The 20,508-nt window shown below is 44.1% G+C and overlaps 1 protein-coding gene across 10 annotated transcripts in view; it reads left to right on the top strand.

Moving 5' to 3' along the window:
* The window catches only part of LOC119034352 (potassium voltage-gated channel subfamily H member 5-like), a 138,784-nt gene that overhangs the window by 113,929 nt on the left and 4,347 nt on the right, over positions 1–20,508 (top strand). For 6 of the 10 annotated variants that reach the window (XM_037125275.1, XM_037125273.1, XM_037125276.1 and 3 more), the window contains one exon: positions 1,967–2,163. In XM_037125275.1, coding sequence (XP_036981170.1) covers positions 1,967–2,163 — 197 coding nt within the window. Of the gene's footprint in view, positions 1–1,966; positions 2,164–5,907; positions 6,151–7,213; positions 7,317–20,508 lie in introns of those variants that run through there. The other 4 variants (XR_005079545.1, XR_005079546.1, XM_037125278.1 and 1 more) reach the window with 4 other exon arrangements.

Below are 20,508 nucleotides of genomic sequence, written 5' to 3'. Positions count from 1 at the left end.
AATCACGATCGTGCATGTGTGTGATGATGCTTTACATATTAACATTCTCAGTTACAGGAGTGCAAAGAGTTAACAGAAGTTGAACTCTGCGGTCACGAGCACTCCAAGTCATCTCGTTCAGACGGATGATGAAAAGAGTCAGACGTCATTAACTGAACTCAGAATAAAGACTCTGCGTGTTTCTGCCCACACTGTTTGATCGACATGAAGAACCGCTCCACTGCGACACAACTTTAAAGTATCAGTTGGGTTTTGTGATGAGAAGCTTTTTTATGTTCTCCTGATCTTTTTTTTCCACCTCGCAGCGGTGTTCGCTGTGACTGACAGCTCTCCAAAAAAAGTCCTGCCAAACCTCCAGCAGCTAAACGAGATGGATTAATCCAGTCGGAGGACAATCGACCTCTTAATGCAGATTTTTTAATGGCTCTACCTGCCTTTTGTTCTCAGTTACACCACTTTCTTTCAGCCTTTTTCATCTGAGCATTAATTAACAGCGGAGGCTGAAGCGTCACCTTTACCAAGCAGTTTTCTTCCCCCTTGTCTCTGCCATGTTTCCTCACTTCCATTCCGCTCGGATCATGTCGGATCTGAAACTCATGTACCTGTTGTTACTCTCCGCTTGATATCAGACCTGATGGCGGTTCTGTCAGCACCTCTGGTTGCTAGGGACTGGGCTCAGGTATGGTGTTGCTAAGGGAAGAAGAACAGAGAGGAAGTGAGCGGTTCACGCGGAGATGGTTTATTTTTAATGATTTACAGTCGACGTATGCACCATCCTGTAAATCATTAATGTTGCATGAGCTTCCTCCCGTCCAGCCTTTTATCCTCATATTCCAACAGTTCACACATTGAATTGATAATCAATATGATGGGAGGTCGTCTCTTTAACTCTGCCATCTCAACAACTTCACGGTTTGACAGATCGGCTCCATTATTCACACAGTCGACCCTTCAAATCCGAGGCAGCTCTGCAGAGGTCCAACTTGTGTGAAGTGCTCATCATTTCATCTAACAGCACCTGAAACATCTCGTCTGATGGCCGAATCAGTGGAGCTGCGCCGGGAGATTTTATTGTTCACTTTCCAAATCAGACAACCTGCAATTATGCCGTCTATAGATGGCCGGTTGGTCGTTTGCAGTGATGATGAACGCAGTCTGGGAATAATCTGCTGCTGTGCCGCGGATGCAGAGCTTTATATCTCCAAAACTATTCTTACACTTTATGTCTTATAGTTGACACTTACAGGGCTTCAACTAGCTATTTCGATTTTCAATTAAGCTGCCAGTTATTTGTTTTATTCATTCGTTTGAAATAACTATTCTGAGCTGCCAGATGGTTTGTTAAACTGAACCATCTGGGAAGTTGTCCTTTTGAAGCTGTTTGGAAAAGGTCAGGCACTTTCACACCGCGGAGCCAGCTGGTAAATCAAACGCTCACTGGAGTCAGCTGACAGACGAGTGAAAACATGTTTTCCATCACGTTTTGTCATTTGCTCTTCTTTCGACAATGTTTATGGTGCTTTAGCAGCTAAATGAGCCTCTTGAGGAGCTGTTATCTGACAGTTGCTTCTCTTGCTGGTCGGTTCAGAAGAGGCCGATCGGTCCGACCGCTGTGGTTACGACACCAGCACATGTAGCTTCAATCCTGGTGACATGGACTCGTGAGAACACAAATCCAGCTGCCTCACACAGTAATGAAACAGAAAACTGTGAATCTATCATCATGTTCCGCCTTTAAAATGTTCTTGTTTTATCTGACCAACAGTCCAAAACCCAAAGCTATTTCATTCGCTGTCACCTCATCTCTGGCAGAATTCCTCATAAATTCTTCAAGACTCAACTTCCTGATTAGTTTCAGCCGAGGTGTCGCCTTCTCTGATGTTCAACAATGGAAGTATCAATAATTAAAACTCTTCTCTCTGCTCTGTCAAGCTCTGATCCTCCTCCTCTTCCTGTCCGTCCTCAGGTAAAGGTGACGTGTTCGGTGACGTCTTCTGGAAAGAAACCACGCTGGCGCACGCTTGTGCTAACGTCAGAGCGCTAACGTACTGCGACCTCCACGTCATCAAGAGGGAAGCCCTGCTGAAGGTGCTGGAGTTTTACACGGCCTTCGCCAACTCCTTCTCCCGAAACCTCATCCTCACCTGCAACCTGCGCAAAAGGGTAAGATGTTCTTGGTTTGTTGGATGGATATTTAATGAGTTCATCCAAAATTGCTGCTCGTTCTTCCTGACTGAACTTCACCTCGGTGGTCGTAGATGTTTTCTGTCCGCAGACTTCTTGAACCTGATCTTTTCCTGCACAGTTGTACATGGTTTTTTTTGAGCTGATTATTAAACCAGGAGATGTAAACGAACGTCCAGGCCTGGAGGCGCCGCAGCTGTCAGTCACCTGAGAATGTTTTTATGAGAGAATGAGAGAGAGCAGATTTTATTAGACAGAACTCAGGTGTCTGATGGGAAATCTAAGAGGAAAATCAGGGATTGAGGAGAAGCTAGATGAGGATTTAAAGGTACAGACGTTTCTCTCTTTTCTCTTTCACACCTCTTCTTCTTTTCTCATAACGAGTCTGCTGTTGTTGTCCCGAGCTTGTTTTTCATACTTCATATTCTCTCGGCTCAGTAGGTTTTTTTCTCAGCGTGTCTCAAACGCAATAAATTATACATGCGACGCCGGTCGCCTCATTATGTCCCGTGCCCTTTAGCCGGTTCTCACCGCCGTCCTAGCAGGCAGCCTCCTCGCTGCCAGCGGCAGCTTTTCATCCGGTGTTTGTTTTAAGTTCATAGTTTACAGACTGTAATTTATTGATGGCCTCTCATCCACGTCTGCGTGTGGCTGCATTGTGAAATGTGCATATTCTGAATGTACCTGGTGAATATCAGCGATCAGGTGTGTGTGTGTGTGTGTGTCGTCATGCAAACAGATTCAGAATGGATATTGATCGGAGCCTGGCGCCATCCTGCTGAGAAACAGTGGATATTAACTGAAATAAAAACTCATTGATTGATGTTGGCTGATGGAATGAATCAGGCTGCAGACATCTGTCCAGGCCTGACGGACGTGATGGCTGCGTGTCGATCCATCCCGCTGTACTTTTACCGCATGTCTTCTGAACGGTAACTTTGGCATCTTTCAGTCTGGACCGTTTTTCCCAGGTTTACTTTCGTCGAAGTGAGACAACAATTTTTAAATTGGTGCGTTACTGAGTGCTGTAACCAGTCGTGAGCTGTAAAACGAGCTGCACTTTAATCTCTGAGCGCGATTGTGCATCATTAAAGTGCGTCCACTTAAAATTGTTATTCTTTGTGTCCGAGAACATTTTGAAAAGGTTCCTTATTAAGATAAAACCTCTGTGTGAACTCCAAACAGCTGCTCACAAAAGCCACCAGACTCCACCTGCAGAAATGGTGATTTTATCATCACGAAACACATTTAATTCTAACTCCAGAGGAAAAACAGAATACGTCGTCTTTGTTTGTCTCTGTTCTCTGGTCAGGCTAAATGAAGTTCTTATCCAGATCATTAGATGTGAAAATACTGGAGGAGAAGCTGCAGAGACGAGGTGAGCAGAGTGTCCAGTGTGGAAACTCTGGCTCTATTTTTGTGTTTTCCAGACCTTGTGGAGTTTTTTACTTCTGCCTGACTGATACGTGAGTGACTGTCTTCATCAACTTTGGGTTTAATTAAAAGATGTGTCCTGGTAAACAGTAATTAGGTGGAAAGAGCAGGATGCTCTGTGATTGAGTTTACACAGCGGCAGGTTACATATAAATCTGCTAAGTGAAGTTTTAGAATAATTTAAAAAGTAAAACCGGCGTCACGATGCGATACGAGCTGTTGTCTTGTCAACACGAGCGTCGCCCTGCTGACAACAAGCCGATCTCTCTATAAACTAGAGTTAATTGTCGAGATGGACACTGTTGTGTTTTCTGCTGTGTGCAGCAGGAATGTGACCCGCCGGTACCTTCATGAAAACACTGAACAGAAATAGCGATGTGGGCCGAGCTCCTCCTCCTCCTCCTCCTCCTCCTCCTCCTCCTCCTCCTCCTCCTCCTCGGAGCTTCTTTTGGTTCCCGGGATGCGTGACAGCTGCTGGAGCGCCGCCGTGATGAAGACAAACAAGTTGTAGCAGGCGCTCGGACGTGGCCTGTGGGACTCTGAGACAAGAGCAGAATGTGTGTCAGCCTTAACTCGCCCTGTCACTCGTGTGATAATGTCTGTCCAGCAATCTGCCTGCATCAGCACTTTGCTTTCTCTCTGCAGCTCGCTCGCTCGCTCGCTCGCTCGCTCGCTCGCTCGCTCTGACTCTCTGCTGAAATGCATTTACCGATCATACAAACAGCACGTCGGCTGCTTCTCTTTCAGCTCCTGCAGATGTTCCTATAATGTCTTTTCACCCCTGATGGGCTCAAGCACATCAACTTTAATCACTTTAAAAAGATAGAGGAGGGTTGCCTGATATGTTCCTTTGACATCTGCTTATGTTAATCTATACGAGATACGATGATCATCTGCTAGTGATTTTATTCTCTACTCTCCAGGCTGCCGGTAACTGTGACAATAAAGTGCGAGGTTGCTTCTGTGGCGGCCGTCTGTAGGTTATACACTAACTATGGAAAGTGCATCGAACAACCCCACTTTATAAAAACCCGACCTATCCCTTTAACTTGCACTGTAGGTAAAATCTTTTAGAAAGAATAAGCAAATCTGCAAATCCAAAGAGACAGACCAAGATCAGTTTTGCTGCATTTAGCGAACGGTTCAGTCGTGTTTCTTGCGCAGCACATGACTCATTTCCACTCGTGAAGCTTTTAACTATAATGCCACGAGGTGATTGTGAAGCTCTTCACCGCTGCGTTGGTGTCGATGCTGTTTTGATATATTGTGTCCAGAGAGAGCGTTCAAAGGTGACTCTGATACTGTTTTGTCTGTTTTTTGCCGCATTTTTGCTGATTTATAATTTGGTAAAAAGGGCAAAAACATTTTTCAGCGTGACACGAACACACTGGACAAAGACCAGAACAATAGTCCAGTGCAGGTGTGTCATTTGTAAATGTATTGTATTCTTTATACCGGCTCAGCTTTTCTTTGTGAGAAATGACCAAAGCGTATAAATATGCACAAGTTGATGAGATGCTTTTTCTTCCTCTCTTTCAAAATAAAAGTCTTTGTCGATTGCACTGTAAACTGTAGCAGGTCACAAAGGTTCAGTTTAGACTTTCAGCCTTTCAGACTGCAGGTGAAATCTCACAGAACATGACAGGATGTAAATAAAAAGGCTGGAAAGCAAAGCCAGACGATAAATATTTGGTGATATTCAGACTGTTGCTGCTCCACTCTGGATGCTTTTAGCAGCCTGATATATATAAACCATTTTCTAGTCCTTAAAACATCAGTGGTGGATCCTGAATTACAGATCGTCTGCTCCTGTGGAAACTGGTGTCACAGTCAAATAAACTAAGAAAACATCACAATCTATCCGTCAGAAAACGTTCGGCTCTCTTCACTTCCTTTTCTGTCGGCCTTCGGTGACCATTCATTCATTTAGGAGCTGCATCAGGAACCTTTTCGGGCGTAAGTGGTCCCAGTGAGCAAAACAGTTTCTCAGTGTCGAAAAGACTTGATTTCCCAGAAATCTTTTAAACCGACAGCTGTTAACGGACTCGAAGGATCAAAACTGTCTTGACAGCCAAACTTAATCAGCTCCGGTCGTCGTCAGTAGAGCTGTCCAGATCGGCTGAACTAACAGACATCGATACTTTATTCATTAACAGCTGCTTTAACTTCAACTAGCCAGTGTTGCTCCTGCAGGGGAAGAAGTTTTGTGTGTCCAGCTGTTTCTGGATTAGCTGGACACACACTAAAGTTTGAATTCCTCCTCTCATTTCTGCTCACTGTAACTTTAAGTCTCCTGCATCAGGAGGTGAACAGACGGAGTCCTCACCTCCACAAGCGTCACATTAGTGTCTGTGTTGGAGGTAAACACAGAAAATGAAGCGATGCAGCAGCACAGCAGGAGTCGACGTGTGCAGCGGCAGTCGTACTACACAAACCTCCAGTCACCAGAGCTCCTATTATGTAAGTACTCTGTAAAGAGTGGCTCTTCTTTTTACACCTTCCCCAAGGCCGTTAACGCCTCTTCAGCTGTCTTAAAGAGATCTATTACCTTCAGGAAAAAAACTGCAGATCTGCTGTTTCCCTCTTGTTGCTTAAGTGTGTCTGCAGGACTTGTTATCCTTTAGTCCCAAAGCTGCAGCTTTCTCTTTGTTAGTAGAAAACTTCCCCGCTCATTTCTGCAGGAGACGCTAATGATTATTCATCACAGCCTGAATCACTTTGTTCACTAAGTTCAGTTAAAGTGCACAAATGTGTCTGGTTCAGGGACGTGGTGTGAGTTTAACAAACCCGTCACATTTTAGCCTCTTTTAGCTCAGAGTTTGTTAGCTGGTGAACATCAACGTGGAGCATTTAACAGCTGAAGAGATATTTTTATGCCCCCCACGTCTGCGACAACTGGAGGCATGATGTTGCTGTCTGATTCCAATCTGACCGTGAAGACATCGTACAAATTTTTGCCCGAAGCTGCGAGATTTAAACCTTCCAGATAATGAACATGCTGCATAAACATCCGTAAATCAGCTCAGAAACATAAAGAAACTTGTATTATCAGAATCTTCCACTGATAATCGTCTCTACGACCTTTTGTTACCTTCAAACAGGAAGTGTTTGTTTGTTTGCATGCAGTGGAAACTTTCACGCAGCAAAGTTGCTAAAATCTGAACAAAATGAAAAAGGAAATAAAACAAATGAAGTCTATGGCCAGGCTGCCATGGTAACACCATCACCCGAAACATGATGGGAATCCTCCTGAGGGCAAAAATCTCAAAACGTTTCCATCTTACAAGAAAACAAAGACACAACTAGCAGCAGAATCCATGAAAACAAACTCATTTTACTTTCAATGTGCTTTTTCTTACATATTTATGTCTCAGCAACATGAACAGAAACACTGATGTTCCAACAGAGGAGTCTGATCTTTATGTTCCTCACATGTTCTCATGTTCTTGGCTTTATGTCGCCTTTTATATTAATGTTTCAGGTTATTATATAAAAACACACTTCTGTGTGTTTGGACCCTCAGTCGTCAGTTCATCCTTGCCTCAAAACCTCAATATTTTCATACTCTGCAACTGAACTGATTCTGATTTCACAGACAAACAGACCTGGAGGAGTCGAGGAAACCTGCCTGTTTTCATCTTCGGTGTCTTCGTCCTTGTTCTGCAGAGTTTTAGAGGCGTAAATAAACATAAACAGAGCTGGTAATTGTGTTTTTTTGGGATGAGGAGGGGCGGTGGAAGGCGTCTGCTGGGAGGCTTCACATGCTGCTCCGGGTTTTGAGACAGCTTGTGTGCTGGGAGGGACAGATTTCAGGGGTAGAGCCTGCAGACCGCCAGGCTTTTTACCAGCCAGCCCGCTATTGGATTATTCATGTGACGGACAATAAAGGCACGCGTGTGTGTGTGTGTGTGTGTGTGTGTGTGTGTGTGCGCGTGTGCTTACACTCACACTTCCTTCTGTGCACTGAAGCAGATTCACTTGCGTGTGTGAGGTTGTGAGTGTTGGTAACGGTTAAAGGAATATTTTTTAAAAGCACTTTCTGCTCGTCCGTTCACTGCACGACAGAAAGACAGAAATACTACTGCACATTTTACTCCATTATAATATCTGAGATGTTGAATCTTTACATTTCATCAAAGACGCTGTGCTGATGTTCGTGTTGGGTTCAGGAGGATTTTCCATCAAAGCCGTCTCTGGGGGTCCCACACCTGAAAAATCTGAGATTCAGTCACTGCTTCCTGCAGTCCAGTGACAACTGAAGAACAAAAAATAACAGAAATAAGTAAAATGCAGAAGTATAAATGTTCAGAAAACAATGCAGAATGATTCATCCTCAAGCTTCATCACTTTTCTTTCACCCCTCCAAACCACTGCATGTTTGTCAGCTAACTGACGTGGTGGACGTTTTCCGTTATGATGCTACTTGAAATATCTGAGTAATATTTCATCTGTGTGCCCGTTTCTCTCACGCTCAGCTGATGATGATGATGCTGATGATGCTGATGATGTTGTAATCAGAAGATCTTCATAACAGGTTGTTGACCAGCTCCATCCATCATCGCTTCACAACAAAGTTAACGTGATAATTAACTGACAGCTGAGAGGAAGCTGTTTCTGCTCTCACTCCCTCATGCTAATAAATAAAATCTAATAAAGATCTCATACACAGAAATAGCAACAACAATCGTGTGATCTTAAAAAAGCATCGTCTTCACCGCGAACCGAAAACACTCGGCGCTATTTCTGCTCGTCGAGCTATGCAGAGTATATTTCAGGATTTTTCTTCCGCATGCACTCGGAGGCCATCTGTGAGCTCTCAGGCTGCAGACTCTTCTACAAGTATCTCCTTCAACTTCACAACACTTCAAGTCCTTTCACTCCGAGCACTTGTGTGGTCCTCACAGTGGTCTTGACATTATTTGCACAATGACAGAAACTGATATCAGAATGTATGTATCAGATTTGGTTCAGCAAACTTGTTTCTCTATTACACGTAGCCCCGGGCTAAAGGCATTCTGGGACATTATATAAATCCAAGGCCTGCGGGTGGTGTAGTCTGTGGCTCTCACTTCACTGAGATACAATCTGAAGTAGGGTGAAGCCTCATTAGGCAGCGGGGTTAGTCCCAACTTTCCGAGGCTAAAAATAGGAATGTAAAACGTAGCCGCGAGCTAACTGGCTTATCGTAAAAGAAGGTTGAACAAACGCTGCGGGCCGAAGCCGAGCTCACAGAGCAAGATGTCCGCCGGCTGTGGAAACAGTTACACCCGCTCACGTGATCGCAGTCATTAGTGCTGCGCTCCAAAGTGACTTGGAGCTCCTCTCGTCTCTGTCGGTCCATCGCGGTCAGATGTGACCTCTGTGCACGACTGTAGGTGAACCCCTCCACAGCAATACAGTAAATTAAACTGAGAGCCACATCAGCAGCCCCACGACGCCAGAAGATGAAGTGGTTGGATGAGAAATCTTTCTTAGATCCTGAGAAGTTTTCCGGTTGAGTTTAGGCACAAAAACACGTGGTTAGGTTCAGGAAAAGATTCTGTTGTTCCTATAAAGTACCTGATTCTGTCTCCGCAAACAAAACGGAAATAAAAATAGAATTCACAGATTTTCAGATCTTTTTCAGAAGTCAGAAGAACCACAGCAACGACAAGTTTTTTTGTAAAAGCATGCTGGCAAGAATTCGAGCGTCGGTTGTTGAGGAGTGGAAACTTCCGTGATTGCAGGCAGCATATATATCTGTATCTATATATGTTTTTCATATTGGTAGCACAGAGAACGAGGAGCGACACGATAGCAACAAAAGATTTCCAGCCGCTTTCTCGTGAGTTTTGTAGTCGCTCACTTGTGAACTTGAAATGAATCAAAAGATCTTCTCAAGAAAAAGAAAACAGCCACGACCTCGTCATCGTTTGATCCCTGTCAAATCCTGTCAGCTCTCACTATTTTACTCCTCTCACATCTCTACCTCAGAGGGGCAGAGACACGAGCTTGTGGGCTTTACTGACTGACAGATTTTTCCTTTTTACTCCAAACGTGATGCTGTGAGCGTCGATCATCTGCAGCACAAAGAGAAGGAGCGTCTGAAGAAGCTGCGGACACGTTTGAAACTGAACGAGTCTCGACCCGATCAGAGTGTTTATTCTACTTGTGTATTTTCAGTCTGTTTAGCACTCAGAACTTTCCCTTTATGCTGCAGTGAGATTTGATATATTCATTTATCAGTATAATACATTCTGTTACCTCTTTCCCTTCTCTAGACTCGTTCTCTGTGTCAAGTGTTTCTGAGGAGATCGAGTTTTTAATAATGAATAAAACTCCAGTGTTTGAGCGCAGGAGTGTGTCCCGAAGAGATGAAGGACCCGCTGTGTGTGCAGTCACGCACACACCGCTTCATATGTTTCATTTGGTCGACCAACAGCCCAAAATCCAAGTGCATTCAGTTTATAACGATATAAATCCGGCGACATTATTCCCTAAACTGTTTTTTCTCAAATATTTTATTCATGTTTTGTTCCTCAAGCACTTTAAAAGACAACAAAAGTTTCCCCTCCCTGGATCTCCTCGTCCCACCACAGCTCCTTTTCAACAATATTAAAAACACAAAAGGAAGAAAAACAAAGCGAGAAAAATAACAGCGACGATAAATTAACATGCACGTTATCAAGTAAACCCGTGGAGCAAATAAGCCCAGAGGAAAAAAGAAGAAATGCATGAATAAATCTACATCAGCTGAATGAATATAACGTAAGAGGAACGTAGCAACGACGCTGGTACACAGAAGACACTCAGCACTCCAGCAGCTCCTCACAGGACGCCGATCGGTTGAGCCACTGTTGTTCAGCCCTCAGGTGTGTAAGGCTGAAGACCCGTAAGAAAGAAAGATTCCTGAGATCGCTTGATATCAAGAATCCAGCTGATTGCACGGTGACTGTCGAGCTTCATGTTCCTAAAATACAGCAGGAGTTTTCAGGTTTCACCCTCACGAAAGATGAAGAATCTGCACTTTAGTAATCTCACATTTAATTCAATATTTTTATATCAGGAAAAAATAAAAACATTCATTTAAATAAACTCCAATAAAGGGATTGATGGACTGAACTCAGGAACTAGACCCGGACAGTATATAAGCTTCAGTACCTGCGTAAGTGCTCCATTGTGTCTAAGTGAATGCGAGCTTTGAGGCGTATCGGAGTCGTATATGTGTGTCTATAGGGGAGTGTCGTTGTGCGACTGTGTGTGTGTGTGTGTGTGTGTGTGTGTGTGTGTGTGTGTGTGTGTGTGTGTGTGTGCATGGCCCGGTCGACCGCGGGGAGTCGGCAGCAGCATTAGGGCCGAGGTGCAGCAGAGAGGAGAACAAGTCATCCGTGCACAGTCTCATTTTCTTCTTCTCTCTGCCCCCGTCTGGTAAATAATGAATCGCTGGAGTTGAGAGGAGACAGTAACCCATTTCTTCCCCCCGTGTTTGTCTCTGCGGAGAGAAGTCGGAGCGGCATTAACGGAAGACGAGGGAGGATTTTCTCTGTGGACTCGTTGCAGGAAAACTAACACGCTGGTGAAGGAGGCGGACGCTGCTGAGTCCACATGTTGGTCTGTACGCAGGCTTTGTGTAACGCTGCAGTGGTAAAGTGTGTGTGGGTTTACTCCCAGAACAATTAACTGATTAACAAATTAAATATAGACCCAGTAAAACATTTTTTAAAAATCCTCCGGCTGCAGCTCCTGAGATGTAACGATGGTCCTCCTCCGATTTCATTTGAACTAGTTAAACAAGCTTTTTTTTAACGTAACGAGTCATTATGAAGTAAATGCTGTTTAAAATTGGCAACATCTGCGTTTTGTTTGGTTCCCTATAAATTTCACTTTCACTGTGCTGCTCTGTCTGCCAGCGAGCATGAAATCTCCCAGGAAAAATGAAGGTTGACTGGCGATCCGGTCAGGCTGGCAGCCTGGCACCATTTTATCTGCTTTCCTGTCTCCATTAGTGACTGAATGAGGGAGCAAACTAACGATGTGTCCTGTTACATTCGAGGTTGTTTCTATGAGGAAAAGGAAAAGTTTTAGTTGTTGTTGGAACAGCAGCACCGACAATAATACCACTTGGAATCCAGTTTAGTTTCTTTGAATAGTAATAACATTGTTGTGCACGCTAAAGCGCAAAAGACGAATCCCCAAAAATGAGAACAACAACACGCCACCGAGCCTGTACAGACCCAAACCATCAGAACCACAGCGCCCCAGTGAGAGTCCCACTGTTCCCACTGGGCGTTCCCCATTACCATCACAACCAGGCAGCATTTCAGCACCGACTTCAAGTTTTTACATTTGAACTCATAATTAAGTTATTTGCCAAACGGTGTGGCTGATAACTGTCAAGAAAGGACGGGAAAACTGTGATGTATCGTAAAAATGCTGTAATTTTTTTCTATGACATCGCTGCTCATCCTCTCACGCAGGAAATACACCCACAAACACACGTTTTCATTTACATACAGTGTGTGTGACTGTGTGTATCTGTTGACACTATCTGTGTGTGTGTGTGTGTGTGTGTGTGTGTGTGTGTGTGTGTGTGTGTGTGTGTGTGTGTGTGTGTGTGTGTGTGTGTGTGAGGGAGATGATGGACAGGATTACCTGGGGACACCTCAGCTCCCCGTCAGTCCCTCAGGCCTGTTAGTGATGTGCCATGGGGCCAAGAGACTGAGTGAAAACAACAACCTACATGTGCACACACCACATGCATAACACAGTATACTGTAAGACTGTGTGTGTGTGTGTGTGTGTGTGTGTGTGTGTGTGTGTGTGACATAAATCCATCTGCACGGTCACATTGTGGGGCTCCACCTTCCTTTGCAGGGAACAAAAACACACATATACTGTGAATCAGTTGAGTCACAGTTAGCTTCAGTCTGCAGGACGTGATTGTTATTCAGTGACATGTGAAGCGATGGAGACATGACGGTGTGTTTGTTTACCTCACAGTCATTAGACAGATTGGAGTGCCTCAGAATGAGCTGATCTAAGGCTCTCCTCTCTCCTCTCTGTATATTTTATCTCCTCTCACAGTCTTGTTTCGTGCCCGGTGCTTTCTCTCCCTCCCTCCCTCTCGTTCTCTCTCACTGTTTCTATTTTTAGAAGCGCTGTGATACGAGCTCCTTCCACGTCTGCCATGAACGGCGCGGGTCCTCCCTCACCGCCGCTCGCCGCCTCTCGCTCGCTCTTATTGTTATTTCATTCTCTCATTCATGTGGGATCGCCATCAATAGTCAGATCCAGCGCACGCGAGCCTGCCGTCCAGTTCAGGGGCTTTAATTCAGTCCAGCTATTGTTGTTGGAGCCAAGCGAGCGTCCATCCATCACTCTGACTGCTGCTGTGTGTGTGTGTGTGTGTGTGTGTGTGTGTGTGTGTCTGTGTGTCTGTGTGTCTGTGTGTCTGTGTGTCTGTGTGTGTGTGTGACAAAGAACTACAACTCGACAGAAATAATTTAATCAGCTTCAGGTTTGAGCACACACACACTCGCACACATGCACACACACGATTCTCCTCCAGCACTCAGGATTAAACTTCCCACCCAAACGCCGACGCTGAGGTATTTGCTCGACTGCCACCCATCATGGTGACACCTGCAGCGGTCTCGAGGGAAACGCCACAGTGTGGTCACGTGACCGACGGAGGCGTCAGAGCGGCTTCACTGGCTCTGCTGCTTGTGTTGTCGATGAAGATTAATGGAAGCAGCCTCGTGATTCCTGCCTGGGACCTTTTGTTGCTTGTCATACCCGTTGACTCTTAAATATCGATATTGTCCAGCGGGGGAAGTCTACTCGTATGTAAGCTCATGAGAAAATGATCCTACTTCTCACAGCTTCCTAATGAGTTTTAAGACTTCTTTAACGCATTCAGTTAGTAAATTATGGCCCCATTTAGAGTGAAACAAACAATCGAGCAGGGTATGCTTCATTTTGGTGTAAATATGATACAAAATAAACGTAATTAAGAGAATTTAAAATCTCAAAATGATGATTCTAAGTTTCAAACTTGATAAATACTGTAAAGATTCCTCCCATGATATGATAAAGATAAAATCAAGATGTGATGATACTGTGGTGTCTTTTTCTTACCTCACACCTGACGCTCAAATCCAATTTATAATCAGCCCTGTTAGTCGCTGTGTCTCCAAGTCTTCGAAGGCGAGTCCTTCAGAGACCTTGTTAACCTCGTCAGCCGTTGTTAAATTGGACGGTCGAGCCTTTGGAGCATTTCCTGGTTGCGTCACTAGATGTTTTACCCTTACGTCACGATTTCTGCTGCCCAGGCCCGCGAAAGTGACGCGGGCCTGCTGCTGCAGCGCTTTTTTGTTTTTTCTCCAAGTTTTATGATTGCATTGCTGCAGCTAATGCAGAATGAAAGCAAAGCCATCTCCGCCGCGGTCCGATCATGTTTTATTACTCGGAGTACTTTGTATAATTTACACTGTTTGACGGGCTGCAGGTTGGCAGCTGCAGAGCGTTTGGATGTGTTTCAGCGTGCTGAGCTGGCGCTGGCGCCACACAGCCACACTGATGGTAATCATATAAATTCTGTTTACATCAGATCCTGCAGAGTAAGTTGAATTAACACGGCTTGTGATTCACATCTCTGCCATAATGAGCCTGAGAGGAAAAATAGATGAACACACACCTGGCCTCTGTTACAGCTAAGTGGTGTAGGTGTGCACCCAGCATGCACTGCAGCAACACTTTGACTAGTAACTGAAGTAGAAAAGCGTCTGTTAAACATGAGAAGCATGTGGAGGTTAAACATGTCTTTGGTTTATTCCTTCTGTATTTAAACCTGCAGTAACTAAATAAGGTGAAGTTGTAATTAAAAGCTTGTTGATTATCTCCACAAAGCCGACACAGCCAATGCACATTAAGTTCTCTCTTTAAACTCTGTTTTTGGTCTCCACCAGTTCCTGAAGAAAGCTCTTGAAGAAAGGAAAGGGAAAAGTCAACTTTTCTTTGCTTTAATTTTTAAACTCTTCCAGTCAAAACAGCCTTGAGTTTTAACTTAACAGCGTAGCGTTGCAAAGGTGATGTTTAAGATGATACTTTGCTTCATGTTATTTACTGTGTTTAAAACCCGCCCAAGCAGGGTCACACTGCAGGTTTTAAACTCAATAACTCATTTGTTACGATACTAAAGAGCCAAAGAAATGAGAGAAATGAGAGTAAATATAGAATTCATCAAAGGAGTTCATTTAAAAGTTTCTCCTTATCGATTTTTCTGTATTCAGAAGCGTGTAATAACTCTGAGCTGTAGGAGACCGTCACTCAGTTCGTCTGGTTCAGTTCCAGCTTCCAATCTAAAGTTTTTCGGGACCCAGTGTGACCTCCACAGTCGAGTCCTCAGCCTTCATGGATCTCTGAGCTTTTCTGTGATGGTGTCATTTCATTTCTGCTGATTAAGGGCTGAAGTTCAGTCAATATATTATTAGATTCACTTCTTTTTTCATTTATTTCTTAAAGAGGACACACTTGATTTTCAAAAGCATTGATTTTTACTTTGTGTTTGATTGTAACGCTGGCAAGAGAAACCACAGAAACCTGCTGCGACTTAATAGGAACCGGTGGAAACACGATGGTAATCCTCGGTCTTTGTCAGTCTTTGATCTTAAATATATTCTTCTTGAATACAAGTTCAAAATGTTATTTCCGTCCCAGCTGCCTCCCCGTCTGAAACCTCCGCCGAGTTACCGTCTGTATGTTTTCTGCGCTCCGCTGGTCCGTGCTGCGTTCGCTGGTTTATCTGAATGTGACCTGTTACACAAACAAGTCACGCTCCTCTATAATGGGCTCCTCTGTCATTCCTGATGCTCCCTCTCACCACATCCACACACACACACACACACACACACACACACACACACACACACACGCTTCCTGCTGGACGATTACGGTGATGAATGAGCGAGGCAGAGCGCCGTGTGACCGCCGGCAGCTCTGCATAAAACCACAAACCATCAGGCTGATTTCCTCCTCGGCGGTACAGTGAGGGTGATGGAGGAGAGCGACGCCAGCTGAGGAAACATCAACGTGAAAAGTGCTCGCAGAGAAAACCACTAGGTGTGATCACGACCCACAATTCTTTGCAGGAAATTATTGAGTTTGGGTAGATAACGAGGGTCTGGTCATATCCAGCGTCATATACACTGATTTCTTCTCCTCTCTCTCTCTCGTCTGGTTTGTTTCTCCTCATCCATTCATCATGCCGTTTGTTTCCGTCTGTTTCTTCAGGCCAGTCTGTACTCAAACACATTCGCTCCACTGTGAAAATACTGCAGATATCGTCTGAAAGGAAAATTAAATTACATATTTTAACTCAAACCTGATCTTTCCCTAAACCTAAGCAAGTAGTTTTGACGCCTAAACTCGACCAAACTGTGACCATTTCACATCGTTAGCTACGGTCGGTAAAAGGTTGTGGTTACTGTTAAAACAAGAAAAAACTAAAGTTAAGTTTTGGACACACCCTTATTTTCTGCTTTCCTAGATAAAAGACACATTATTTCCTGATAATCTACTTTGGACGTACATTTTGCAGATCAGAATCATCTAATATTAAAGTAATTTATTCTCTTTTTACCCCCTTTTTCTTACGTACTTGACCACCGCTGACTTTCTCTCTTCTTTCTCTCTTTTTTTATTTCCTCCGTCTCTCGGCCTCGTAATCCTGCTCAGGTTTCATTTCTGAGCACCTCCAGTTTATTCTGTTCTCTCTGCGGTCATATTCATCACAATACGCAGTTTTTATGGTCACGCTGTTTTTCCTCTTTCAGTATTTCAGTGAGTTTTTATGTCCTCAGGCCAGTTTTTACTCCGACATATATTTTCTGTCTTTCTCCTTCTGCAGTTCTTGTTATTTCTGCGTATTTTCTCTCCTGTACTCTACTCGTATCACTTTTTTTCATCATTTTCTCCCTCTCTGTCTCTCTTTTTTTCTTTTTGGATGGTGTCTGTATTGTCTTTCCATCTCTAGATTTATTTGCAGAAAATGCAACATTACCAAAGCAAGGTTTGCAGTGTCAGCAATAACAGAGAAACAAATCACCAGCATGCATAACATTATCAGATACACTGTACATATACGTGGCACCATATATCACACACTGTCTGTCTGCAGTTGTACTTATTACATAATATTTCCTCTCCTCACGTTCTCCCCTCTTAGATTTACAGTGTGTAATGTTTTCTATTTCCTCCTCCCCTGCAGTCAGAATATCACGGCCCGGCTGAAATGAAGACATTACTCAGCCCGACCAGCGCCTCCTCGTGCAGCCCTAAATAAACCCCGACACCCTCCTTCTGCTCCAGCTCTGCTCTTGAATATTTAAAGGGGCGTTACGTGCGTCCGGGCAGCTCCCAAACATGATGTTGCGTTTGTTCTGTCTCGAGCTGGTGCTCTCGCTCTGGGGGTTGGAGCTTTATCGACGCTGAGATCCAGTTTATATTTGAGCTCTCTGTATCACGAGAGCTTTGAAGTCGGGGATAAAAATAGATTTGTGGTGCCACGATGTTTAGAGCGCCTCTGTGCTCACAGTGTGTGCAGGCTTCATCTGTTAGGAGTTGAACCTTGATTCAGTCACTTGTCTTGTTGTATAACTGATCAGGCTGAATGTTTCATGTTTCTTCTTTAACGAGATGCCACCACTTTTAGTAGCTGCTGACAAGTCAACTACGCTGGTTCGTAAGATTTACTGCATCTTCACCCCTATAGCTTAATGCAGGTTAAGTGATTGGATGTTCCCCACAGCTACCGACAATGGAGGTCACCTCTGCAAATCACTGCTGCAGTCAGGTTGATAAACAGGAGTGAAGATAAATCTCTGGATCAGAGCAGAATCTGATGTTGATCCAGATGTTTATTCCTCCAGAAGGTCCAGCTGCGTCTCGACTGTCTCCTCCAAAGCTGGCCGGCTCTGCCAGTGAATCTAGCTCAAGTAAAAAATACGTCAGCGTTGACTTGTGCAGTCATGCGGGAAACAACAGCCAGCAGTCTCTCAGGTGAAAGTCCTGTCAGCCTCAGAAACACGGTGCCCGAATGCAGCAAAACATCTCGAAACAGGGCTCAACTTTAACATGCAAAACAAATAAAGTCATCCAACAACAAACTCGTCTGACTCCAGTCCAGCATGTTTGTTGTCTAATAATAAGCCTTAAAACTACTGGACATATTTCTGTGTTTCTTCAAAAGCGATACTGGCTTCACTCTGATCGCAGCGTAACAACAACAACAACAAAATGATAATGAGGTGATTGTAACTCACTTCCACCTCTCTGGAAATGTTTGATCAGATTTATGCGTTCGTTTGGCTCCGGATGTGAAGCGGAGGACAAAGTGGATCCGTGCCATGATAATCAGTCACAGTCGACTCACCTCTGCAGTCACAAGTTCATTTATTATTCACATTTCACAAGTACAATTATTTAGAATAAGCCAAGAACTAAAAGTCGCACTCATCTACGTACAGAACAGTTATTGTTTCCAGTGAGCTGTTTTGCAGGTCTTTGAGTGGATTCCTGTAAACTGACAAAGTGAGACGACAGGAAAGAACCGATCTCGTCTCCAGTTCCAATCAAACTGCCTCTGATCAGGTTCACCAGTCGACTCAGCAGGAGGGAACAAACTCCCACGTCTGTCTCCTAATCACACCTGCTTGTGCTGCAATTACAGGAAACCAAGCAATCCAGCATTTATTTCAAATCCTGGATTTTTTTACATTAGGTGGTTGATTTCACCTGGTAGCATCAAAAGTGTGACTCAGCGGTTCTTCTTTAAGTTCCTTGGATGTTGTGCCGACGTTTTCTTTATAATGAATAAAATGCTGATTTTACACCTCTCCCACAACTAGACTGATATCTGGATGTCACGCTGAGAGATACATATCAAACTGACATTATTACCATACATTAAAGACAACGTTACATCAAGTGTGTCGGCTTTCACTGAGTTTAATTCATCGGGTAGTTGTGTCAAGCTTCTTGACATGATCGATCTTCTCTCGTGTCTCTGCGACGACTCATTTGTTGTGTTATTTCTCACCCTCTTCTCGTCGGGGGGTCGAACAATCCCCTGCAGGCGCTGCTTGCTAATTTCTCTTCCCATTAGCATGTGCGTCAAATCTGCATGTGGGGCTCTCAGGAGAGCTGCAGTGGCTCTGAGGACTGTGGGTTGACTGACTTAATGCACATCGGCTGTTCAGTCACCACCACAGTGTTCAACAAACTGGAGGAATGTGATACACAACCAGTAACAGCAAGATCTGTTTTACTATAAAGCTGATGATTATAGCTCACTCCCAGGAACTCCAGCCTGTGACCTTCAGCGACAGTCTAGACTCGCCGTCTGGTGTCTTTCTCGACAAACCACCGTTTAGACGTGACTCGTGTTTTTGCTGCTCAGCGACTGTATTTCATTAACAATCTTGGAGGACGCAGGTGTGTTTGAGCTGGCTGCCAGTGTTGGTTACATAACTGCTGCTAATACTACTGTGTAAATGTGTTTTGCAAATTGTCTGTGAGTTTTCTGGTTTTGTTGATTTTTGGTGAAACTCCAGTACGGATCTACCTTACTGTACTGTTTCTGTTGACGTCTGAGGGGAGTTTTCCCAGGAAAAACACTGAGCTTAATGCTAAATAGCTTGTTTGTCCAAGTTCATTTTAGAGAGAAAATACAAATCCTACCCGTAAAGAGACTTCTTAAGGGTTTGCATCTTGTGTTTGAAGTCTGACTGAACTCAGCACTCACCAGACACTCTGGTTCTCTCTCCTCTCCGTAACGTTACGTTCATTTCCCCTCCTGCTCCGGTCAGCAGTCGACATCAGGTTGATAAACAGGAGTGAAGATAAATCCATGTAAGAAGTATTCTCTGAGCTCTCCCCCTCCCAGTAAACCACTCTGAAGTTCAAGTTGAATATGTTCAACATGTGTGATGAGTGAATGATGTGACTTTCACAATTTTGCATAATTGTGGCGGCATTATTCACAAATCCACATCTACGCACGTCTTTGTATTGACTGAGTTTGTAATGGAGCTGCGTTCAGCTTTCTGCAGGAACACGCCATAAGACTTAAGACTTATTTATGCACAACGTTGCTTTGATTTTGTCCGTATTTCTTGTTACTTCACCCAGACGAACACAAAAGCTACCAAAGGTAACATGCACGGTTTGAAAAGACGTGTCATTTATGTAAATAAAAGAATAATTACACTCAAATCCACTGCTGGATAATAGATGTTATCCAACTTTTTAAAAGCCTTTCAAAGGAGAAAATGACTCAAAAATCAAATATGAGTAGTTTCACTGCTGGAGAAGAAGAAAACATTTAGTCCTGTACTTTTACATAAGAAATTTCACAATAAATATTTAATAACTCATCACGTAATCTGATTTCATAACCTTTGAAAAAGGTTTAATGTCATCTTACATTTGATGTGTAACGCAGTGTTATAATGCTACACAGAACATCTCACAAAACACTTATTCATGATATCTGCGGTGATTACACAGACGCTCCCGGTGTCACTGCGTCTGACAGCTGTTCAGTCGAGCAGCTCCTGAGGAGCCATTTATCCATTTCGTCTCCTCTCACGACTTCTCTCCCGACGAGAGAGCCCTTCAGAAGCATTACTTCTGGCTGTGTCACAGCGTCGTGGTCGCAGCCACTTCAGACTGAATGAGGCGCCGTGTGAGAGCGCCGGCTCTCGAGCAGACAGAAGGACAGAATAATTGGGTCAGTAGAAATAAGGCTGATTTGGAGAAATTAGTCAGGCCACTCAATCCGGCAGCACGTGGTCAACGTACGCAGAGCTCAAAGACCGAAGCACTGGCAGCCGTTCCTGCCACGCCAGCTGA

Source organism: Acanthopagrus latus, chromosome 16 (genome assembly GCF_904848185.1).
Source record: "Acanthopagrus latus isolate v.2019 chromosome 16, fAcaLat1.1, whole genome shotgun sequence".
NCBI lineage: Eukaryota > Metazoa > Chordata > Actinopteri > Spariformes > Sparidae > Acanthopagrus > Acanthopagrus latus.
Note: the sequence above shows the minus strand (reverse complement) of the source record. Positions and strands in the feature narration are given on the sequence as shown.